The 26,244-nt window shown below is 39.3% G+C and overlaps 1 protein-coding gene across 10 annotated transcripts in view; it reads right to left on the bottom strand.

Moving 5' to 3' along the window:
• EPHA6 (EPH receptor A6) overlaps nt 1–26,244 on the bottom strand; it is a 521,269-nt gene that overhangs the window by 160,908 nt on the left and 334,117 nt on the right. For 9 of the 10 annotated variants that reach the window (XM_054813848.1, XM_054813914.1, XM_054813840.1 and 6 more), the window contains one exon: nt 714–838. The exons of the other annotated variant lie outside the window; for it this stretch is intronic. In XM_054813848.1, the coding sequence (XP_054669823.1) occupies nt 714–838 (125 nt within the window). The remainder of the gene's footprint in view (nt 1–713; nt 839–26,244) is intronic. 10 annotated transcript variants of the gene reach the window in all.

Genomic DNA, 26,244 nt, shown 5'->3' with positions numbered 1-26,244 from the left:
AAAATCCTGCCTATGTCTCTAGGAATGAAGGTGCCGATTAGCACTGACTTCTACACGACAAGTGCAAGGCCCTGTAGCCAACTGGAAATGACAAAATGTGTTTTGTGCTTTGGGAGAATCAGGCTTCAAATTACACTTTCAAAAGATGTGCGTGCACCTTGTACCTTTACTTGTAATGCATGTTGTTGCCCACTTTTGTGTGAAATTACATAATTTTGACAGAATGCCAGAAATTTGACATTAATGCCATACAATTTCTCTCTCTTGTAACCTTTTGTAACCCTCTAAACAAGGCTGGTGCACTTCCATTTAAGCGGAGATTATTGCTAAATAATGTTGCAAAATGAAATCACATTGACATTCCCCTTAATTGTATTGTTTCAGTGTCACTCTAATGTAAAGTTTTTACAGTCCATAAATCAAAATATGTTCAAGCATATGATCCATTTATCCATCTTCATAAATGTACTTACTATGAGATAGGTATATCTACTGCCTGCCTGCTGCTCTACCAGATTCTGATGTGACACAAGACAGTCATTAACAAGTCAGAAGTAAAACAACAAAAAATCAGTACAAAATAAAATGTCTACTCATATAGCATTGTACGTGGGATCAAGTGAAAAAGTTTAAAGTATTTTTTAAATAGTAAAAATATGAAACATATTGCTCTTTAGGATCTGAGTTTGGGTGATGCTGTAAGTGAGACCTACTTTCTCATAGTACTTGATCTCGTAGTCCAGAATGGCTCCATGGGGAAAGTCCGGCTCTTGCCAGGAGAGGGCAATGCTGTTTTGGGAAGCCCAGTCCTTCCTTACCATACCTATCAAGGAGGGTGCTGAAAGGGAAAAGGATAACTAAGGGTTAAAGACGAAGCACACGGTTTATCCTTTCAACCTACTGTCTTAGGATACCAACCCGAGGTAACTTTGAGTGACCTCCAGGCAGAAAAGCATGACAGATGGCAATTCTCAGGGAAACCATATAACCTGGAATTAATGTCTCAAGTACGTACCAGGAACTCCTTTGTTAAAGTGCAGACCAGCTTCTGAAAAACGGCTATATACAAAAACATCAACAGAACTGCCTGTGCCGGACCCCACCGCCGGCTGTTGTGCTGCTGGCTCCGAGGACATCGTGTCCAGAGCAGAACTGTGTTTCAGAGACAGTAAATTATAAATTCAGGATAATCTCCATTAAATGTCATAATTCAACTATGTAAAATGTGCATTCGGTTTACTCTTTGGGGTAAAATAAAGCTACACAGCTTAAAACAGATGCAATGAATCCTGTTTCTGCTAGCTGAGCTGGCAGCAGCAAGGGCATTTGAGCGAGGTAGCTGTGTGCACAGAAGCGCCGGCTTGTTACAGGAGGCCGGTGGCAGGGATTGGGTTATGGGCAAACCGTGGGGGCAAAGGTGCCCCCAAACCTACCTGCTGTGACTGACACTGCAGGTCTGCAGCAGCGCAGCAAGTAGGAACCGCTTCTAGCAGCTTTTGGAAGGGGCCCAACATGGGTGGATGCACCCAAGAGCCAAATTATCTCACTATGGGGTTAATGCATTTTAAGAAACGGATTTTCTGCCCTCTTGGAGAAGAAGGTGCATTGTTATCTATGCAATAATTTCAAATGGTGCAAAAATTGCGTTCTAGAAAATGATTTTATTAATCTGGTCAAGCATGTCAAAGGAGGTCTAATATTCTCCAGACACTAATGCTGTTTTAATAGCGTTGATGTGCAGCTTTCCCAAATGTTACAACAAAACCAGTCATGTTGTTCAACAGTCTTGAAGACAACTGAGTAAGCTGAACAAACCAGCTACCATTAAAAAAAAAAAAAAAAAGTTCTTCCAGTTCTTCCAGTGGTTCACAGCTTTTGCTATTTGTCTTTCCACTAACAAGTATCAGTTTGTTACACACCCTCCCCCCATTCCTCTCTATTAATGAATCTTACTTAACCTCTTCTAAGCTTCCAAGGAGCTATCTCCTAAAAATAACACGTTTTTATGACTTCTGTTTTTATCTTTTGAATGGAAGTGTACCCCTAGGAAAATGAAATAAGAATCTGCTTCTAAGTCACGCCTTAGTTTTCTTTCCTGCAACTATTTCAGGAAGTTTAAGAAATAAAAACAATAAATAAATTCTGCAATGCAAACAAACACTAAAGAAAACAAACCCAGTTGTTTTCCTTTGAAAAAAGGGAAACTCTACACACAGACATGCATGTAACAATCTCTTTCTCTGTGACAGTGCATTTGTCCGAGAGAGAAAATGAACTTCCATCCACTGACAATTCTCCCTGTGGATAACTATTCTGTGGTATAACAGTCCAGTCCTCTCTGATGTGACACCCCCCCCCCCCCCAACAACCCAACATGTAACACTAAATGAAAAAAATCTACTAGAAGTATTAAGTGGACAAAACAGAGCTTACACAGGAAACTGTGCTACACCTGCACTTATGCCATTTTCACTACAGGTCTGATGCAAGAGAATGAGAGAAAAAAAGAATTCCTGCCATGCTGAATAAAGGATTAACCTATTTTTCAGGAAGTCCTTAAACAGCATAATGTAAGTAACTGAACAGAACAAAATGCAGATAAATAAATAAAAAAGCATTCACAGGTTCTGGGCCAAAATATTATCCCTGGGTATGTATAACTACTCCCTCATTTAAAATGAAATTTTTACTTTTGAAATTGAGGGTGACGCTGAGCTCTCGTAATATTTCTCTGGGGTAAAATCAGCTACTCCAAGCAGGGAACAAAGATAGGTCTGTTTAAAGGAAAACAGGAGCTAGCAAACATGGATTTGTATTTGCCAAACACTGATCAAGGGCCTACGAGGGCACTGCTCATATAAATTTGTTTACTATTTGTTGTTTTGAGTCATTCACTGGTATTGAGCTGTGATTTACAGGTGGGGCTGAGGGAGATAGAGCAACCTTTCATATACGGCTGGTACACCCTGTGTGCCTGCTCACAGGTGACGGACATCAGCTGGGCCACGTTCCCCAGCACATCTCATCTCACGGCATTTGGGCGTTCACTGGTCAGACAACCAAATCTTTCAGAAATGATGGATGTTGATTACAGAAAACACTAGGTTAAACTGTAGATATAATTACATTCTTGGCCTTTCTAGACTTTTAAAATATGGATTACTGCTATTACACTTCTTCAAATTACGACCTAACTTTTATAAGCTTTTCATATGTACCGCATGCCGTGCATTTTTCTTTGGGTTCTAATTTCCAAATTTATACAGCAATTTTAAGCTGAAGGAGGGATGATTTAGATTAGATGTTAGACAGAAATTCTTCCCTGTGAGGGTGGTGAGGCACTGGAACAGGTTGCCCAGAGAGGTTGTGGAGGCCCCATCCCTGGAAGTGTTTAAGACCAGGTTGGATGGGGCTTTGGGCAACCTGGTCTAGTGGAGGGTGTCCCTGCCCATGGCAGGGGGGTTGGAACTAGATGATCTTTGAGGTCCCTTCCAACCCAAACCGTTCCATGATTCTACGATTCTATGCGAGTTTTCAGCCTGAGCTCATCACAGTAACTCTTCCATTCGAGGAAGCGCATGTTAAAACACAGTCCTGGTGCATCAGAAGATCCTCTCAAAAGTTCAGTATAAGAAATAGCCCAAGTCTTCTTCCTGGGAAACAACTTGGTAGCAAATTAATGGAAGAAAATTACTTTAGCCCTCTCCTAAGCCAGCTGTGCTTGACCTGCACTTGAAACCAAAAGCCCCATACAGCAAGGCTCACATCACACCTGTAGCACTGTGCCAGCACTGCATCCTCTAAATCAAAATGTAGAGGTGTGTACCTAAGGCTGTGAATATGAGAAGTGTATTTGTATTTGTATTGGGGTACGGGGCAAAAAAACCTTGTACTTTTAAGGAAAAAGCCACAAAAGAGCCACTATTGACCATTTCTTATACGTTCAGAAGGATGATACTACATTTGTCATACAGAGGTTATCTATTGACATCTCAGAGGAAATAATGACTTTTAGGAAAAGGATTCCAGTCAGAAATTTATTGTACAAAGAAACAGACAAACAATGGCAAGTAATTAAAAGCTGCAGTTAGCTCAGTTTCTATTTCTTCAGTTGCTATGAAGTGCTACTAAATTTCTATGGAGAAATTTCAGTTTCTTATAACAGTTGCTCACTAGAGCAGATGTTATTTAGACCCTAAAGATCCTATTCATTTATTGGTAAAGCTCTTTTTAACCAGAAAATTGTGAGATAGGTAAATCCTATTTGCCCATTTATAAAGACTGCTCTAATGTTCCTATGATGAATCAATGGGAAGTTCTTTTAATTAGTTGTTTCAAATCCAGTAGCTGCAGGAGAGCTCTAATTTGGTTACCCAATGAAACCATTTGAAAAAAAAATGCTTAGAAGCACAGCATGGCTTTTAATCACTTTAATGGCAGCATTTTCGTGCCATTGGTACTAGGCTGAAGGATGGTTTCTGGCTCTTGAGCTCAGCGCTGATCTCTGGTTTGTACTAAGGATTCTTTGCACCATCTGCTCTCTATGTTTTCCTCTACACTGTTACAAATTTCTTGAATTATGATGAGTCATCTACAATGCTATGAGCTCCTCATTTAATTTAGTCTGATAAGTTTCTTTGTCTTTTCAAATTTGTATTGAATAATGAAAGTTCATTCCTTAAATCAGAGTAAGCTTATTTTATTCTAAATCTCTTTGGTTTCTCTTTTTCAGGATCCCTTGTCTCATATGCTACACAGAACAGAAAACGTGTATTTTAAATGATGATTGGATTCCAGTGTAATTTCTCTAGACTTTCTCTTCTTCTGAAGTTGACTTCCATTATTTGCAACTGTCTGATTTCAAAATAGGTGATCTGTAGGGTTTCTGAAGCTTTTTTCCTTTAGTACATTTTCTGGTTTTCCAGTTTCTTGTTTCATACTGTTTAAAGTAGGCAAAGAATTGCCAGCATTTCTCCCCTGGTTTCCAGGGTTGAACAAGTATGATATGGTGCCCAATTACTATGAAGAAGCTTCAGACCCAATGGCAGCTGATGACAAAAGCCCACCTGATCTCTGTCTGTACATGGAGTACCCTACCCCTCTAGCATGTTATTTCAAATCTTATTTCTTTGGTGAAGAGAAACCACGACAGCTCAATGGCTTTTTACTGGCTGGCAGAACAGGCCCTACCAGGTACGCATAATCACTTTCTTGTTAAAAAATCTACCATCCAACAAACAAGAACAGCTCCATCACCACTGCCCTCTTTCCTCCTTCCCCCGCGTTGTGTCTGTTTTGGCCAAAGCCAGTGAAGTGCTGGAAGATACAAATTTGGAGGGGAGGGAGTGAAAGGGGGAACTGAACTGTCACGTGTTGTAGTGAGGACTGCAACTTCACCCCTTTGGACACCATCCTCATGAGAAGGCTGTGGGTCTCAATGTTTAAAATACTGCCATTTGAGGTAAGGTCGTTTAATTTAGTTAGACGTTTCTGTACCTCTACCACTACCAATAATAATCTGAATTGCATAATTACATGTGAGTCTTTGCTTGAGACCTCTGCCTGCTTCAAGGTACAGGAAAGACCATACTCACCAAAACACAGAGCTTTATCACGTTTTTTGAGTAGGGGTTTCCCAATGGAGGAGGGAATCCAGCCCACTCCAGGCCTTTCTTTCTCTCCTACCTCAGCCTCTTCCCAGCTGCAGTTGGGGGAAAATACTGAGGCACACTCAGCAACCTTGCTTCTCTTTGAAAACTCATTAATTGATCCCTCCTAGTTTCATATGATATAGTTAGAAAAGGAAACCTGCTTTAACATCCTGCAGGGAGCCTACATTCCTCTTGTTGGGGAGCAATTTCTTTCATTAAGGGAAGGACAGTTGAGGGTGGAAGAAATATCAATGCTGTGAGGACTAATTTACGTTGACTTGGGTTTCATGTCTCTGTTGGTCAGTAAACAAAAGATGAATGTTTTCCCGTTCGTTAAAAGAAAAGGACTTTTTCAAGCTTGTATCACAGGTTAATGGCATGAATTAAATCACACAGTAAACTATGCTTAACACTCTGAAAGCTATGGTTATCTAATAATCTAAAACTCATTAAACAAAAATTTCAGGAAATTAATGAAACAAAATACTGTATAAGTACATGTACTTTCTGATGTTTTCTCCTTTTGCTCAATCATAATACTAGAAAGTTCTTTTGTAAACTACTAGATCGAAAAGGAAAAAATGTTCTAGATATTTGTTTCTCCTTATAAATACAGCTATACTTAAAAAAAAACCCAACACTGTCTAATTTTTGTCAAACCATGGACATGTGCTTTTCATAATTGTTAATTATAGAGATGTACCGAGGTTCAATTTTCAAGTGTTTTTCTGGATGGTAAAAAACAACCTTTGCACCTTTTTCTATACTACAAAATTCTATTATGTTTATATAGTGTTTCACCAGCCTTGGTTCTGTAACTGTATTAGAATTTCTATACTATTGGACACTGAGTATGATTTTATATTATACATAGCAATAAATGAAGTCTGAGATGTTATTCATGATCCCACACTTGGAAAAATTGTTATTTCAGGGCACAGTAAGAAAAATATTGATTTTACTTCTGATTCTAGAAAGTCTGTAAGAAAGGTATTAAGCAATAAAAAGATGTTTTCTTAGGGGAGACATTTTACTCCAGTAACAGAACTGGAAGTAATGAAACAACATTTCCTGATCAATGATAATGCCTCCAGTATTATTAGCATTTGAGCTATTTACCAAGGAAGGATTTACTAGAGAGGCTAAGAGGCCAAAACCCTTCAGCCTCCATTACTAACGCCACACATGACACGTCTTATCGGTCAACTGACAAGGATGTAGTTGTGCTGCCTATCATCTACAGCAGGCTTCATTCCTGCAATATGATTATTAGTCCTCCAGCGGAAATGCATTTCATCCTTTTTTCTTTTGTGTTTGGTTGTTAATCTTTCTATTGCTATCTTGGTAGAAAAAGGGAAGAGAGACTATTTTATGAGCGAGGAAAGCGATATGGATTCAGGAGACCTATGTTTATGTTCTTTTCTGGTTGTGCTCTAGACATTTTCTTCAATCTTTTGACTGAGCTATCCTAAAGCATAATGTGAGTGTCAATACCTTCCATTATTTCCAATATGCGAGCACTTTCATGTTAGCAATGTGTGTCTATATAAAAGACTAAAACCTAAGTACAATTTTACATGCAAAAAATAATGGAAATATGAACATAAACTTTTTTATAAAAAATTCCAGTTCATAACCCATCTCTGTATATTAAAGATGTCCACATGGTTGAAACATCTTTGGGTTTAAGCTGAATTCAGTAAGAATTCTTTTTCTTACCATACAACACTGCTTCCAATTAGTACAGTGACTAGATAAGATATTTGATTCTTCACATAATAGAGTCTCTTATCTTTCTAATCACTTCAGTGGTAATTCACAGTTATAATGCTTGGAGGGGATACTATTACTGGCACTAACCTTGGAGTTCAAAGTTGAGCATGGAGTTTTCCTGACAAGGCATTAGAGCTAGCAAATTAACAAGTTTGGGGTGAAAAATAATGTTTCTACTTTCTTTTCTTACACTAGTTCCCTAAAGGTTTACATTCAAAAGACAGCATAACAGTATGCTTCTTTTGAAGCACTTCATTTACTGAAAAATAGGCCTCCAGCAACCTAGAATTATAATTTCTCCCTCCATTTTAAATTCTTTCCCCTTGCAGATTTTCTTTGCTTGCTCAGAAGTGGTGGATGGAAGCCAAGTGAACCTAATACCATTATGAAAAAATGGATTCTGCTACAGGGCTGTGGGCTAAAGGTCATGATAGATGCAACTCCCAAATTTCCTCCAGGCTAATCGCAGATTCAACATAACTTTTTTCCTACTATGTTCCATAATGCAATTCTTTCTTCCTTCCTGCTTAATTTCTCTCTCATCTATTGTTGATCTTATGTATGAAGACAGTAATTATTCACCCATATGATTTTGCAACACTACATTTTTTCTTTCACTTACAGAATGTGCTGCTATTCATTATTTTGCAAGCTTGAGACAGAAGCACTCATAGATCTTTGCTTCTAACAAGACCTGCTCAGTCCTTGATTCTTCAAAATGGATTATAGTAGAAGATACTTAAAAGCAATCGTAAAAAATAAAACCTTATCAGCTGTCAGTCAGCCTGTTCTGTTCTCTCTGATGAGGTATATGTGCAAAACCCTCGAAGTTAAAAAGTATTGTGAGATATTTGGCATAAGTTATACAGTGAACAATTTAAAATATGTTAATAACATGTTCCTTTAAACAACAGTAGCTAAAAAAATGACACAAACGTTTTACATGTATGTATGTTTTAAGGAGCTACTTTATATGCTCTGTATTTCTGAAGCAAGTAGAATAAATTGAGTTCAAACAAGCTTAGAGGAAAGGTGTGATTCCAGGAATCACATGCAAAGAAAGAAATCTGCAAAACTGAAAATGGTTGCCTGTCATATAAATGGAAATCACGTCAAATCAATTCCCGCTGAACAACCAACGGGATTTCCATCAGAATAAGCAGATTCTTGGCTCCCTTCCATTGCCTTTTATTGCTGGAGCAGCAGGAGACAGTAAGTGGCTTAAAGACCTAATAGGTCACTGGGATTCCTGAGGGAACAGCTCTCCCAAAATCTGAGCTTCTCTGTCCTTGTTTGGCAGAAGACAACACTATGGTTGCGCGGCACTGGCATATCAGCTCACATCAGGTAGCAACAACATATGTGGCTGAATGGGACAGCAAGAACATGATGAATGGGGGGGAAAAAGCCCTTTGCTCCATTTGCTCCTTCCAGGCATTTTGTTCAGGATAGGTAACAGACTATTTGATGGCACAAGGAAGGGTGCAAGAGGCCCCCCAGGCAAATCACTTCCCTTCTTATCACCTCTTAGGATGATTATAAACCCTGGTGTGGTACCTACAGCAGAAGTAACACAATACTATGTTCTTAACCAGCAGATTTGCTGCCTTCACAAGCTCAAGTGTTATGTGTTGTACTGTTCACTGTTCCTTCTGACTCAGACGTTGTGGCAATCTGCTGATTGTCGGCGGGTGGTGTGCACCATTTGAAACCGGTGTGCGTGCTCTCCTGGGGAACTATTCCTGACATGCAGGATTCCTCTTAAAAATGAAGGCAGAGTGGCTTATAAGGTTTCCTTTTTAGGAAACCTGTGCTAAAAGAGAAGGAGGTGGGATAAATTGGTTTATCAGCAGATTCAGATTGCTATAATGATGTTAATCAGCATGAAAAAAGATGTGTTCCAGCCAATGTGTTATGTAAGTTATAAATATGCCAGCACTGCTAGGTGCCCTGTGATGTGGGGACAACATGTGGTGACACACTTCTCTGAAGAACTTTGTTTTCAACCTCTTAATGTAACCTAGGAATTGCTACAAATTTATTGGAAATACAACTTGAGGTTAAGAAGGCGTCATTTATTGCAGCAAGGTGTCATTATGGAAACAGAGCTGTAAGTTAAGTCTCATTCAGCAACAACCCCTCCAGGGTCAACTGGAACCAAATTGCTCTGCAGAACTTCCTGCTGCTAAATTGATCTCAGAAGTTTGAAAATGAAATAAGCAGGTTAAAAAGCACTAGGAAATCTGCAATCTTTTCACTCCATTAATTGCTACTCATCCTGCAATACAACAAAGACAAACTTAAAATGTACACTCATTTCAGCAAATCTTTCATGCTCTTGTTCATATCAAAACATGAGACTACATCAGATTGTAGGTCATTTTCTATCAAACGGTACTTTACAGGACTGAAAGAGGTTTTTCTTTTAGCAAGAAAATCATGAATATTTTATTTGAACATCTTCTGTGAAGCTTCTGTAAAAGCTGTTTGTTGGCATATGCAGAGAATGTCATAGCTACTGTACTTCAACATTTTGAGTGAATATGTGTAAGTGCATGGAGACAGATCGGATACTGACTTAAAATATACGTCTTCGAACTACTTCCCACAAATGTTGATTTTGACAAAGCATTTATAAATCGGTTTCACTAAATAAATATGCCTTCATAAATTAATACTCCCAGTGATGTTACAAACAAAATTATATTATATATTATATAAATGCTAAAAAGATTCAAAGGTATGCTCTCATCTGTTCATTACAAAGACTCATTAGATAACAATAAATGCTATGGTTTAGTCTATCTCTGTTTTATATAGGGTGAAGTATTTTTTAAATCTTTAATATATAGACCTATGCACAGAAAAGCATATCCTTTTAAACTTTGGCATACAGACAATGAGAAGCACTTCTGGAAGGCAAGTCAATGGTTTGTACTTGATGTACATGAATCACTGAAAAGCACTGTTGCTGTCAAATGTATGTTAGGTGTTCAATTTCTAGTCAAGTAGGGTGGGATTCATTTTACTTGACTCAAATAATTTAAAACCTGGGTTTTAATTTTGGCCAGTTGTCTTGATTCCCTCTGTAGTTAGAGGGAGACAGGCAACTTCAAAGGGCAGTTTATCATACCTGTGATAGACACCATCTTAGGGTGGCAGACATTGCACACTGGAGCTGCCTGTTTAGATGCTGAACTTTGAGATGGCTGCCAGTAGATCAAATGTATCCCCTGGTTTCAGCCACAGCATTCAATACACACATCACTACTATTAGCACAGAAGTCTAGTACAAAATCAGCCATGGATCTTCTTTAGAGGTGACCTCTAGAGCAACGCAAGAGTAATTTTAGATATGTCAACATCCTAAATAAAGTGTTTTTTTCAGTTGGGTATATCTATATGACCCAACACAGTGTCACATAGACATATCTGAGTTAGCCAGTTAGCATGTATACTGAAACTAATACATCTGCATTAGCTCCACCTGATTAACTCTTTGGAGAAGATACTGACACAGTATTGAGCTGTGCTGAAAATACAACGGAAAGATATAAAGAACCGGAAAAGAACAATTAATAGGAGATCCATGAGGTAAGATTAAGGAAAGATGATGCACACTGCTTATGTGCAATAACAGCAGTCTATGAAGGTAAGTTGCAGTAATTCTCTCCTGCTTTCTGTGAATGGCAGAAGTAGAGAATTAACGAATAGAAGTAGCACGGTCAAGTTACAAGAAACTGTAGACAAAATATCACAGAACACACCCTGCGAGGGAGCATTTACGTCTTCTGTTAGTTCACAGGGATGTTTGCACACCTCTCAGTCTGAGAATAGGCTTTCAAGGTGAGGGATAGAAGCAATGACACTTGAAGGCATCAGAGCAAATCAACCCTAAAAGCATACAGCGGCCATGTGGAATGGATGGATAGTCTTTCTCACCTCTAACTTCTGTTATGTCTAGGATCTGAGGTTCAGAAGAGGCAGTGGCTCTTTCTGGACTACTATGCTCATATATTGTGAAAACATGTCATACTAATATTCATAGAATCATAGAATCATAACACGGTTTGGGTTGGAAGGGACCTTAAAGATCATCTAGTTCCAACCCCCCTGCTGCAGGCAGGGACACCCTCCACTAGACCACATTGCCCAAAGCCTCATATTAAATATATTTGAAAAATAAATGTCTTTTTTGTGTTTTTGTCTTTCAAGAAGACTGAGTCTCTCTTATTCACAAAGACAAAACTCCCCAGAGTTAAAGAACCATTCAGAGCTGAAGAGTTTTTATCTGACTCGTATAAAAATTAAACCACCAAGAAAACAGAGCAGCCTAGAAATTAGATCAGACAATGGGCACTAAAAGATGTTTCAAAGGAAGGTTTGTGGAATTCTGAGCAATTGTGGAATAACCTTTCAAAAGGAAAGTTTCTTCAACTATTAGTTACTAGTTAGCTCATGCCCTGCAGCTTGTGTTTCTATACTTGTTGCACATATCCATGCTCATGAACTGATACGCAATCTCCTGACACAGATCCAGGTGAGAAAGAAACCTGAGCATTCACACTTCCAGGTAAGTGCATCACTTAGCTTAAGGAGCCCACCTTTCATTTAAAAAAAATTAATTATCTGATGACTGCACTCTTAGCAAGAGCCTCTGAATTTTCAGAGGTCTTCCATTATGCCCCTTTGGTATTTCTATTCTTTTTCTTGGCGCTGTCTTAGCCAGTTTTTGTGTTCTTCAACGTTCTGTGTGCTGAGGTCTGCCCTTGTAGGTTTTTTCTAAGTCTATTCTTCATCTCCTATCTCTGTGCCAAAACATGTTTCCTACAGAAAGGAAAAGCAGGGAAGTTTTAGGAGGGAGGCTGAGCATTGCTGTCCTTCCTTTCACAACCTCTTCTTGTCTAAGTGACAAGGTCTAGGTGACCAGCTGACACAGGCAGAGTTTGCACTGGTCATTTTTGAAAGAGAACTATAAAAATTCTGTGGCCTCCAAAAAGTTAGGAAGTTGACAGATATTCAGGCAAGAAACAGAGAAAACATGCCTTGTTAGCTAACATGCTACTGAACACTGCTGGGAGCTGGAAGAGTACCTGAGGAGAAGCATCATTTGATACTTTCCTGATTTTCTTCCATCAGTGTCCCTTGTTGCTTATTGTCAGAGAGAAAATCATGGGCTAGATTAACCTTTTGAAATTCAGAAGTACCACCTGATTAGAGAGCCTTCTGTTTAACTCAGTCCCAAGCAGAAAGGCAAGATTGTTACACACAGCCTGCCTCTGGAATAAGCTTTTGTCTATCCCTAAATAGTCTCCTGCACTGCAGAAATTTTACCGAGAGAAAACAGCCAGCTATGCAGCTTAGGTAGTTGCTTGAAAGAACTAATGGCTCATATCCACACAGTACATTAGTGATGTGGAGCTGAGTGCTTCAGGGTCTAACTTTTGAGTGCCTGATCCTCAGAATGAGATTTAGAGTTCAATTATGCCAAGCTCCTTAATGCTGTCAAAACAAAGGCAATTCAGAGCATGCACAAAAGCAGAACTTGAGAATTTAGACAACTTTCAGTTTGACAGCTGATTTAGGTATACACGAGTGTTAAGCACCATCAGGGTTACACATTGGTATTGCACTATTGCTTACAAGCAATATTGTTACATTGGAATAACCCACAAAATAATGGTCTTATGAGCAAAATATTGTTCAGCCTCTTTTATCATTAAGAAAATCCTATTTCAAATCCTCCTTAAGTATTTTAAATACTTGTCTTTGCCCAATATCACACTATGTTTTGTGATTCAATTGTGAGTCTGGAATTTGATTGGAAATTTTGAGAAATTAGTGTGTTCACACAGGATATTTAAAGTTCTTTGGCAAACAAACAAACAAAACCAAACAGTAAGATCCTCTAATTCAGATCCACATCTCAGTAATTGGCAATGATCTCTGCTTCTGTCACATTCATCTTACAGTGTTCTACAGCAGGCAATCATCTCAAGTCCCTCTGTACTCAAACATATGGTGAAACCTCTGCAAAACAACCACTGAAACACAGGAACTACTAAGGGAATCTTTGATATAGGAAAAAAAATATCCTCCACACATGTAGCAATTCCTTGAATGCCATCTAGAGGATACTATCCCAGCATGGCTATGAAAGGGTCCTGACAAATTCAGATTTGTGCAGTCCCAGTCTACTAGTTCTTTATATACACTGTTCAGAAAATAAGGGTTAGTAAAATGTGATCAAAAAGGAAGTTTAAAAATATCAATGAAATAAATCATACAGAGTAACTTTATCATAGTTTTCTAAAAATATTATTCTGCTTGCACAGAATAATTCTGTGCCAATAACCTTATGGAAAAGAAGTAATGAAAACAATTGGGCTATTTATGTATTGCAGGTTTTCATCCTAAAATATACTTGTTATCATTTTGAGGAACCCACATCAATGGCATTAATTTGCTCTGTCATAAATCAAAATTTTCTATGCTTCATTAATGATTGTGATCACAAAGTATTTGTGATGTTGACTTAACTACTCATGCCATGGGCGGTCAGATATATTGTGTCTGGGTTTGTAACTGCTCACGTTATGCAGGTTGATCTTCCCCTGAAATGTCCTTCCAAAAATTTCCACTTTGACAGAATGCATAAAATCTTGAGGAAGAAAGGCTGTTTTGATAATTAATTCATTGGCTCTGGCTGACAACAGAGGATTCGGCTGCTCTGAGAATGAACTCCTCTAACTGTAACAGCTTTGAGTTTGTCAGTGTTTATTATCAGTCCTCACTTGCTGGTCAGTTCCCATCATACTTACACGGGGGTAGTCAGATCATTTACTCTAAGTTACTTTAGGCATCTAATTCAATGGGAACATCTAAAGTTGGGACCATCAGGACCCTGTATAAATAGTGCAGACAGATAGTGCCTATAGATGGAGATGCAGAGCACCCAGCTTTGATCTCTAAAGTTACTGAACACCCCACACCTACTTTGGTGCTCCACCAAGTAACTCAGGCTCAGAAACATACCCTCAGGAGCTGTACGGGATTTTGTCTTTTAGCGCTGCTTGCCCAGAGACAGATAACTTTCCCTTCCTTCAAAAAAAAATCCTGCACCATTAACTTTTCAAACAGTGAGACAAGACCTTAGAGAACACAACAAAAGCCCATTTCTAGAGGAGAAATTTAGCAATTAAATTTCTTCTGAAGATTATAAAATGGCGTATCTTAAAAGTGTTATGACCTCAGCCTGTTTGGTCCATGCTCTGTATCTCTTCTCAGTGGCTAGACTGGAAAGACAGAGCTGAGATGCAAGGTGCCTCCTGGTTCTTTTTGCAGAGATCAGATTGAGAAAGACAAATGTTGCTCTTCCTCCACCTAGGACCTGCTAATTGCTGAGTGCTTTCTCAAACATAGCTGCATCTCTGCTAATGCACCTCTTCAGCTAGAAGCATCTCATGTACTGTATGGTCCTAACTTGTCCTTCAGGCACTGAGGTCAGCGGAGGTGCAACACAGAACAGTGAGAGGAATATAGCTATGATGCATCCAATCGTATATTTAAAACATAGTGTCTAACTCTATATCCATGCATGCATTTTATCTTTAAGTTACGTCTTCCACAGAAGCATATCTACACACTGACATAAAAGCTAATGAATTTTGCTCATAAAAATAAACAAATATGGAATAGTCTATAAACCACTGAGTTCTCTTACCTCAACCAGTAGAAACTTCTCACCTTTAATCCACATTCCCAAAACCACCTTACTATTTTTTAAGATAACAATCACATTTACCCTACTGTATTCTATAAACTTTGACATCACCATGTAATATCTTTAAAACAATGCATTAAACATTTTGTAATGCAATCTTTTGCATCAGAACCTCCCATGAGGTGTTCAGGTATAATCCTACTATAACATCTATATACCAATTTCAAAGATGTTACTTGCTTCCTTTTAAAATAGGTAGAACACAAGCATGGTGCTGCAGATTCCAAGATAAGAATAATCACTATTACATGACGTTTTTGTAAGCACACAATCATGAATACAAAAGTAATACAAAATAGCTGATAGGAGAAGTTTTTTAGCATTCTCAAGTAATTGGAAGTAGCAAGGAAGACAACAGTTGATATATTTCAATGTTTAAACAGCTTGATGAAATAATTAAGAAAGTGTTATATCTTTAAGAATGATTTGTAGACAGTTTATGATTCAGAACAATCATTTGTGAATACAATTGTTGTTTTAAATACATAATTGAAATATTCAGTTATCATAATTCTATTGTGTGTCATATATACACTGTTCTTAGCGTCTGAAACATGTTCATATTCTGCATAATCAATTCACAAATTTAAAGAGTTCTCATATGTACGTTGTTACCAAGCTATCTAAACTTCTTCTCTCATTAAGGTTAGAAGTGAATGCAGTATTTTTTCTCTATGAATAACACATTTACATATAAAGCAGCACTGTGAAAAAAAATCTCAATAGAAGTCGGATTGATATGTTTTCCATTTTCTGCTTTTTTAAAAAAAGCAAATCTGCCTTTCTAATTTCAAAACATGAAATCTGAGGTATTCTTACAGTAAAAAAATAAATTAGGTTTCCCTGTATTGTTAATATCATTTGTTTTGGCTGGATTCTGAAAATATAATCCTGCATAAACACAGTTCTTGTGTGGTATTTGTTTTATGGAGAACTTTTTTTATAAAGTAAGAGAAAAAAAATCTCAGAGAAAGTGTACTTGAAGTTTTTATTTACATGAGATGATGAAAGTGGGAAGTCATTCCTTGAGTTTGAAGACATATATACTTTAACGTAAGAAGCTAACAGAAATCTAAGAATCTTTGGAGACATGATCTCAAATGCACTGCTTGTGCATACATACAGCAGTTTGGTAAATTGGACAGCCCTTCTGAGATCTGCCCTGCAGGCTGCTGAGAGAAGCAGCACCTCTTGCGCGAGCAGGACGCCCCAAGCTGAGCGCAGTGGGGCTGCCCCCCGGCTCACCTATCCCCCAGTTGACTTCCGTCCCTGCCAAAGAACATGGTGCAGCCCCAGGGGTACAACTGCTGCAGCCTTCCGTGCCCCCACCTCTGCTGATGGGCAGCCTGGCAAGCCTGCAGGGCTTTAGTCGCAGTTAACCCTCAATGATGATCTCCCAGCCCTGGGGGTGGCCTGAGGTTGGGTCACTCCGTAAGTGGAGTGCCTTGACCTTGACTCTAACCCTTGCTCACCATCTTGGCTCTAAGGCTCTAATCCTTGCTCCTCGCAGTTGTGTGAGCCCTAGCAGGGAGCTGCTTGGTGTTCAGGTCAGTGGTTCCCAGATACTTGGGATTTATCAGGGATGAGTAAATATGCTTTGTTTTAAGGGGAAGGCATGCTTCTTGACCTACTGGAGTTCTTTGAAGATGTCAACAAACATATGGTTAGCGGGGACACATTTAATATAGACTGCATGGGTTTCTCAAAGGCCTTTGACAAAGATTCTCACCAAAGTCTCTTAAAAGAAAGAAAGTCCCTGCATGGATAGATAAATGGATATAGTTAGAAATCAGTGGGCAGGAATAATGGTCTTTTTGTTTACAGTGGAACAAGGTTACCAGGAGCCTCCTGCTGTACATTTTGCTTATCCTGTGCTGTTTAAGATGCTCATGAATGATCTGGTGAGATGAGAATGTCGGCTAAATTTATCAGGGCAGTAAAAAAGAAGGACTAACTGTGAAGAACTATGGATGGATTGACTGAGATGGACTGACTGGATAATAAAATGGCAGTTGAAATTCAGAAGAGAGTGAAGCACCTGGGAAAAGAAACCCTAATTTCATAAGTAAAATGAGCTCTGAGCTGACCATTCCCACCCTGGAGTAAGATCTTGGAGTTGTAATAAATAGATCTATGAAAATGCCAGCTCTGTGCTCAACTGTAATAAAAAGATTTAATGAAATGTTAGGGATTCCAAAGAAAGGAAAAGAGAACAAAACAGATCCTCATACTGCCACAGTACAGGTCCACATTTCAAACACATTTTGAATATTGTTTGTAATTTTGGTCCATTCATCTCAAAAACGATATATTAGAACAGAATAGGGTTCAGAAAATAGCTACAATAGTTAGTACATCAGAGTTGTGAAATGACTTACGCACAAGTGACTCCAGAAAAGATTTGGGCTTTCCAATCTGAAAAGGTGGATGCAATGGAAGGTTAAATCATGAATGATATGGAGAATGTAAGGAGTGATCATTGCTTCTTGCAGCACAAAAACTAGACAGCGTCAAGCAAAGGTGAAAGGAAGTGATTCTTAATAAAATGTGAAATTAAGCTGTAGAATTCGTTGCCAAGGGATGTTATAGATTCTTTTTTAACATGTATTTAATAATAAATTATTCAACTGCTACTATGCAACGAAATCCTCAAAGTACAACTTGTCAGAAGCTAGGTGAGTACTCAGGGAATGTATCTCGTAAACTTTTTCTGTTGTCGTACTCATCTCTAATCTTCAGGTTTTGGCTACTGCCAGAGAGAGGATATGAGGCCAGGTGGACCAGTGGTGTGATCCAATACAGCTGCTCTTCTGTATAATCAACAGGAATAGAAAATGAGTGTAAGAGGAGAGCAGGGTTGCTGACTGGCTTGGTTTTATACTTAGTAGCTTGATGAAGAGTCTTATTCTGGGTTTTTTGGGTTTTGATCTTTCTGTGTGTGTATGTGGTGGTGGTAAGTCTGGTGTCTTCTCAATGCATGTACTACATGTACATGGAGAAACTGCATCGTGCATGTTGTAGTGGATCTGCGCAATCTGTGGCACCACTGGTATATCTGAGATGCGCTAGATTCATTCAGCATTGAGTCCATCTGCGCATATTCAGCAACTGTTTTGTAAGGAAGGAGCCAGTTCATTATAAATTGGCAAAGTGCTAACCACACATGAAGTCACAGGAATGAGATGCAAAAGTAAACCTAACAGGCAGCACGCTTTCACTTGATCCTATGTACAACACGCAAAGTAATTCTTCAGCTAATTTGGAGGCTGAGGCAGTGTGTGCTACCCCCATCGTCAGGCAGTTAGCAAACCGCTGCACATCTGCTCTTTGGACAGTCAGCTAGTTGACCTGAAGGTAATCTGCTAGGCAGCCAGGCCAGCAAAATGTGGGAATTTCTTGACAACAGGTACATGCATTTGGCTGCCTCCCTGGGGGAGATTTGTTTTGCTTCTCTGGCCTGGGGCAGACTCATTGGTGGACAAACTGCTCTGGGATGGACAGGAACAGAAGGAGTTCTCTCTGCACCATTTGTTATCCATATTCTGGGACTGAGGATGAGTGAAGGATGCAGGATGTGCACTGAGTGAGGGGAAATGCGGGAATGAAGAGACTTCAAGACATCAGAACTATTGCAGTAGCAACGAAGGAAAAGATTCTATGGAGGGAAGCACTGCAATGAAACCTGCAGAATGTCTGCAGGGAGTTAGTTGTACTAAAAAAGGGGTAAGCTGAAATATTAGCCCATCTGTGTGAGTAGATTATCCAAGAGACATCTGTATTGCCTGTGGATTTTTATAATCACATAAAGCAGGTGCTGAAATTAATACACCACTGGATTAATCTTTTTTCATAAGTCTCAGAGTGGCTGAGACATTACTTTCTTTAAAGTATGAGCTATACTCCTTAACATGACTCTCTTGGTTAAAGAACTGTCTTAAGTATCATCACTATCAAAGCAGCAACCATTCAATTCAGAAAAGATGGAACTGGGTTGAAAAACTCGTATGAAAAGATTTATTACTTAATAAAGTTTGCACAGCACATTTAGTCTGGATGTAAATCATAAAACCTTGAAAGTTCACTGTCTATATCCTGCAGTACATAAAATAAGGAATATCTAGTCCCCTTCCACAGGTCAAAAAATAATAAGCACATTTTGGCTACTGATCAAACTAAAAATACGTAGAGATTGAAGCTGCCTCATCTGTGTTCTGGCAGCAAAGTGGCTGAGGCACATTGCAACTGAATCGGAGACATGAGCTTGAGTCCTGCCCTGCCTGTGCACTGAAAGCCACCTACAATCACTTTAGCTGCAAGTGGGTAAGCATCTGCAGGCTGAGAGACGAGGGTGGCACGTCAGGCTGTCAGCCGCATCGCTGACTGATGTGTCATTCCCTACAGCCATTTATATGCTGTACCCACACTAGTCCAATGGGCTGCCTATGCAGGAACTGACTTTTTGTCTAAAGTGTCCAGAAAGCAAGGCTCTACAGGGATTGTTTTTAAGTCTGCCTAGCATGTGAACTAAAAAATGTATAAAAATAGGCAGCTCCTGGGTGGCTTTACAATGCATTACATTTTTTGTTGTCATGTCTACATGTACATTTATTGCAAACTGTTTTTAGAATGGAGAGATGACTCAGCACGTTAAAAAAAACCCAAAACCAAAACAAAATATCTGTCCTGTCCCCACATTTTCTATTCATGATTACACAACTATCCTGCAATGGAAAATAAAGACAGACACACAACTTTGGAAGTTTAAACTGAGTTTTCTTACCCAATGGTAAGAAACAACAGTATGAGTACAGAGATATGCCAGATGGCTTCAGACAAGTTTTATCAATTTACTGAAAAGTTTTTAGACAGAGAACATGTAAGGTCTGAACTTGAAGTCCACTGCATACTTGCGAAAGTCTGTATGAATTACTTAAGAGGTGTGAAGCAACCATGGTGATAGAAGAAAAAGCCCCAAGATTAAAAACAGATTTCTGACAAAGTATTAAAACTACACAGGTTTTTAGAGAGAGTATTTCTGTAGTTCATTTTAAGAATGTATTTTCACTTCTGTGTGCAGCACCCTAGTACATTTTTTCAACTTTTGCTTTCATTTTCATAAGCAATTTTTTATTACAAGCATGTGTACCCCTAACACTTGTGGAAACTCATATTTGTTACTCCTTGAAACATTTTTTGCTGTGAACTAATAATAACTTTTTTTTTAAGAATAGGTATAGATCAGAGCCTATTATTGTTATCTAACAACTGTACTAGACATTGCTTACTTAAAAAATAAGTGCATGTAAGAATCAGTGCTTATTTATCTCTGTGTGTCCGTCTAAGTGCAAAACTGTATGGCTTAATCTTGTGAACAAACATATGCTACTGGTAGGACCAGTAGCAACCAAAGGAAACCAGGTGAGTAACCAATGGAAATATAACTTATTTAGCCACAAAACTCTAGTGATTTTTCTTTCCATGTGGCTATTTTGACCCTTCTAAGGGTACTCTGGGTAAAGATGGCATGTTGTTAAATTGACCAGTAATAGCACACAGAAAATACTTCTGCACTTAGGTTTCCTACCTAGAAGCCATCCTAGTCCCTTTCTGTCTCATAACATCCCTGAAGAAAAGGATGTTTTTCCACCCAGAGAAAATCTCAGCAGAAAATAGTTTGTTTGTATCGTAATTATCCATTTAAGTCTTTGGGTAAAAAGAACAAAAAGGTCATATAACTCAGCCCATTATCCTAAATGTTTTAAATTGTGAATGCCTATAGTGTTTCATATGAGTTGCTATTCAGGAGCATCATGACTGACTTTGTTCCTTTATCAGATTTCCTACACGCACCATAGTTGCCTCCTTTAGTTATAAAGGAAGCAACTAATCCTTGGGACACCAGGTAATTGTGATTGATGTGAGACACTGTCTGAAGGAGACAGAAGGAGACGGCAACAAGAGAAAATTACAACTCTGATCATAGCCAAACTTCAGTTTTCAAACTTTTTTTTCTTAAATGGAAAGCAAACCCTTCCCAATAAAAGCAGACTTTGTATAGATAAAAATGAACAGTAATGATAATTTTAATGGAATATCTTTAACCAGCCTGGCTATGTTTACATCTATAAGTTTTCTGCTTTCTCCCTCTATGATATACTTACATATTTAGATGTCAGAATGACAAAAGATTTGGATGCTAGTGAACACATAGGTTCATCCTGGAGCACACAGGCTTTCTGGGAATGTATATCAGAGACACAGGCAGAATACATTTTCTAAAGAATTAAAAAAAACTTCCGATCAAAATGATGTACTAAAATCCTACGGAATTTATACACCACAATGATCAGGGACAGCTGATTACAGCTAGCCTGCTGAATTCCAATTAATCTCAGAACTCCACATGCTGGCTTCACCACAAGCATTGCAAATGACACATTTGATGAGTGAGGGGAATTTTCAAAATCAGACTAAACTAAGAATCTTATTCCTGAGACAGAATAAATCTAGTCTTGCACAATTTCCAACATGGTAAAAGGAAGTTCTTAAGGTATGATAGAAGGAAAAACTGGGATTGTACATCTGAATTCTTAGTCAATGACATCATAAAGGTCAGACTGTTACCAGGCCCGAGTCTCAGATTTACCACATTTGGAAACACTGAAATAAAGTGTAGACAAGATAAATACTGGAGATGACACTGGCAGCCAATAAAAGTACTTCAAAGTGCTCGATTATGATCTATTATTTATGATCTAGCAAGAAAAGTGTGGGTAGGAGGAAAAGATCCCTTTCTCAAAGGCTTGAATCCAAGAGATGAGGAATTAAAGAAAGAACAGAAGGGAAAGGAAGAGATGATTTCCTAAGTGAGAACGTAAATTGTGTTTTCCTCTCACTCCTAGCAGGCTATCCCAATGTTTGGAATATGCGACAAGATTAATAAAATTACTTGAAATTATTTGAGACCATTTGTATCCTAAATAATGCATAAGCAGTGCTGGTTACTGTTGGGATCATTTTGGACTAACTCAGTGTCAGAATCAGCTGGATATTGGTGCCTCTGCACATTACAGTGAAATTGCCTTTCAAATAGAATGGCTTGGGTCCAGGATCCCTTCTTTACGGTCAACGCTGTTTATATAGCAGCTGTAGAGCCTTACAACCGCAGGTATAACCTATTACAATTAAAGATTAAATGTAAATTACTACCAATTTTGAAATATATGTATTTGGTCATATATCCTGCATTTCCAAATGTACTAAGCTCTCACAGCATCCAGATGGAGTTTCAGCTGCCCAGCTCTTTTGCAGATCAGGTCACAGGTAACTAATTAGAATTTGGAACAGCGACAGTAGATTCTGCATGTTTAGAGTGTCTATGTAGAGACAGCTTTCCTTAAAGCTACCTACTGAAAGAAATGTATATGATCTGTAAATTAATTTTTCCAAGGCAGCTCACTCAATTATACTGAGCTTCTAAGACTTTTGTTCCCAAAGTGGACAATTTATCCTAACAGCCATTCTTCTGAAAGACAGTTTGAAATAGATCTTTCTTCAGTACATGAAATTTTCATGTTGTCCTACCATAATGAAAAGTATACAGATACATAAATTTTGGTTTTGTGCTTCAACCAAATATCAGCAACAATAAAAAATCTATCCTGTAAATTGACAGTTTCAAATATATCAAACTACATTAAAACACAGAAAAAGGCAATATAATTTAAAGGAAATCTTAATACTGTTCTTCACTGCACATTGCAATCACCAGAAATGTTTTACTGAGTTGCATTTGTTTACTCACTGGTCCAGAATAGGTTGTCTCAATGTGTAAAGGCAAATGAAATAAAGTGACTCCATTGTTACACAGCAGAATTTGGCCTTAATGCAATCACAATCAGCTACTTCACATTTAAATAATTTTGAAAACTGATTCTGAGCAATGAACTGCAGCCAAAATGCAGAGACATAGAGGAATTTTGCTATAGACTTCAGAGGAGAAAATTCACACTTCTCCTTTATTTGTCTCTACAAAATGCTGAAACTATTCCTAAATTTAATACTTTTAAAATATTAAGAATAAGTTGGGAATCACCAACATCCATGCCTTTCATTGCTGTTTAGTGGTAGTTCCAAAAAAAAGAGCAGTCTATTGTCTAAATACTGTAGGGCTGTGTGTAAAATTGGAATGAGTTTTTCTCCCTTATAGCTAAAGGTTTCAGCTTCCTAAATCTCCTAGTAATTACTGGATCAGCACCAATGTTGATCTATTTTCCTCATTTTTTTCCCCATTTTTTTAATAGAAATACAACTTTTTAAATACTGTTCGTTGATTTATTGTTCAAATATATTACATATTCTACATTGCTCTCACTACTTCTTCCCTGGGTCTTGCAAAACTCCAGGTGGGTGAATCTTCCTGTTTCTGCATCATGACTGTAGCAAGCACAGGGAGTGCAAGAGGGGACCAGGAGGAGATGGGTTCTTGTTCCTCTGCTGTGGGCAAACCACTGGTGGTAACATGGTGACAGATGACAGTCAGCTGGGAAATGCCTCCAGGAGGAATGGCACCTCAGTGAGATAAATTGTCTCTCCACATTTCCACCCAGCAGCCCCAGGGACACTCTATCCTCATAGATCCTCTTGCAGGATGGCGTTGTTCACTTTTGCTGTCCAAAATATTCTTACTTTGATATCATTATTCTGACAAAACAGGCACGGCAGCATATTTTTATTCATGCTATGCTGTGAAGGATTTTAAATTGCCTAGGATGGGGCGGTGGGGGTGGGGATGTAAAGGGCAGTTTGTTCTTCATGCCACCATCCAGGTGGCCTCTTAGCAGCAAGTTGGCTCAAGCATGCATTCCAATCTCAAATCGTTTTGTGTGTGCTTCTGTGCATGCTAAGCAAATCCTGCCATCCCCTTCCAGCTCTATCAGCTAGCATCTTTCAATCAACAAATTGCACTTTGGCATGAACAGAAGGTTTAAGATGGACTTCTGCCACCCTCCCAGTCCCAGGCTAAATAGCTATGAACATATGCAGAGATTGTGTTGTTCATTTTTAGGGCTTTATGATGGCACATTTAATTGTACTAAAAGTGCAATTGATGGAAAGTGAGTTACAGATTGAATAGGCAGTGCAGCAGATGTACAAGGTCATTCAACAAGGACTACTCATTACTTCAAATTACCACCCTTGAGGAGAAACTATAGTATATGCCAGGATGGAGCTCTTTCTCTGACACCTCATCTTTCAGTTTCATCCCAAAGGCCATCTTTGTTTTCTTACAGATAACATTTCCCAATTAGAACCTGCTACCTTAAGTTACAATGACTCAATTGCCATGTCTAATGTAATTCACATAGGGTGAAGTATGCTACTGCTGCTTCCATTCATTTTGAGAAAGGTGATTGCCAGAAATTGCACACAATGTGTTTGTACGTTCATGGACCTGTGTTTCTGCCCCATTTGACAGAGTGATGAAAGACAGATGCCTTGTTTAGGTTTAAATCACATTAGCATTCTATTTCCATTTATCTTTTACTTTCAGAATTCCTCATTGAATTACAGTCTGACAAAATTTGTCAAAAAAGAGCATAACTTGCTGTCCTGGTTTCGGTTGGGATAGAGTTAATTTTCGTTCTAGTAGCTGGTATAGTGCTGTGGATTTAGTACGAGAATAATGTTGGTAACATGACGATGTTTTAGTTGCTGCTAAGTAGTGCTTACACTAAGTCAAGGACTTTTCGGCTTCCCATGCTCTGCCAGTGAGGAGGTGCACAAGACGTTGTGAGGGGACATAGCCAAGACAGCTGATGCAAACTGGCCAAAGTGATATTCTATACCGTATAAGGTCATGTCTAGTATATAGAATCAAAGAATGGTTTGGGTTGGAAGGGACCTCAAAGATCATCTAGTTCCAACCCCCCTGCCACAGGCAGGGACACCCTCCACTAGGATCAGGTTGTCCAAAGCCTCATCCAACCTGGCCTTGAACACTTCCAGGGATGGGGCCTCCACAGCTTCTCTGGGCAACCTGTTCCAGTGCCTCACCACCCTCACAGTAAAGAATTTCTTTCTAACATCTAATCTCAATCGACCCTCCTTCAGCTTAAACCCATTACCCCTTGTCCTGTCACTGCACTCCCTGATAAACAGTCCCTCTCCAGCTTTCCTGTAGGCCCCTTCAGGTACCGAAAGGCTGCAATTAGGTCTCCCTGGAGCCTTCTCTTCTCCAGGCTGAACTCTCTCAGCCTGTCCTCATAGGAGAGGTGCTCCAGCCCTCTGATCAGCTTTGTGGCCCTCCTCTGGACTCACTCCAACAGCTCCATGTCTGTCTTGTACTGGGGCCCCCAGAGCTGGACGCAGTACTCCAGGTGGGGTCTCACCAGAGCGGACTAGAGGGGCAGAATCCCCTCCCTCGACCTGCTGGTCACACCTCTTTTGATGCAGCCCAGGACATGGGTGGCTTTCTGGGCTGCAAGTGCACACTGGTGGGTCATGTTGAGCTTCTCATCAATCAATACCCCCAAGTCCTTCTCCTCGGGGCTGCTTTCAATCCATTCCTCACCCAGCCTATAGCTGTGCTTGGGATTGCCCCGACCCACGTGCAGGACCTTGCACTTGGCCTTGTTGAACTTCATGCGGTTCGCATGGGCCCACCTCTCAAGCCTGTCAAGGTCCCTCTGCATGGTATCCCTTCCCTCCAGCATGTCGACCACATCACACAGCTTGGTGTTGTTGGCAAACTTGCTGAGGGTGCACTCGATCCCATTGTCCATGTCGCCAACAAAGATGTTAAACAGTGCCGGTCCCAGTACCGACCCCTGAGGGACGCCAGTCATCAGTGGTCTCCACTTGGACGTTGAGCTGTTGACCACAACTCCCTGAGTGCGACCATCCAGCCAATTCCCTATCCACTGAGTGGTCCATCCATTGAATCCATGTCTCTCCAATTTAGACACAAGGATGTCATGCGGGACAGTGTCAAATGCCTTGCACAAGTCCAGGTAGATGACGTCAGCTGCCCTTCCC

This window comes from Grus americana, chromosome 1 (assembly GCF_028858705.1).
Source record: "Grus americana isolate bGruAme1 chromosome 1, bGruAme1.mat, whole genome shotgun sequence".
Lineage (NCBI taxonomy): Eukaryota > Metazoa > Chordata > Aves > Gruiformes > Gruidae > Grus > Grus americana.
Note: the sequence above shows the minus strand (reverse complement) of the source record. Positions and strands in the feature narration are given on the sequence as shown.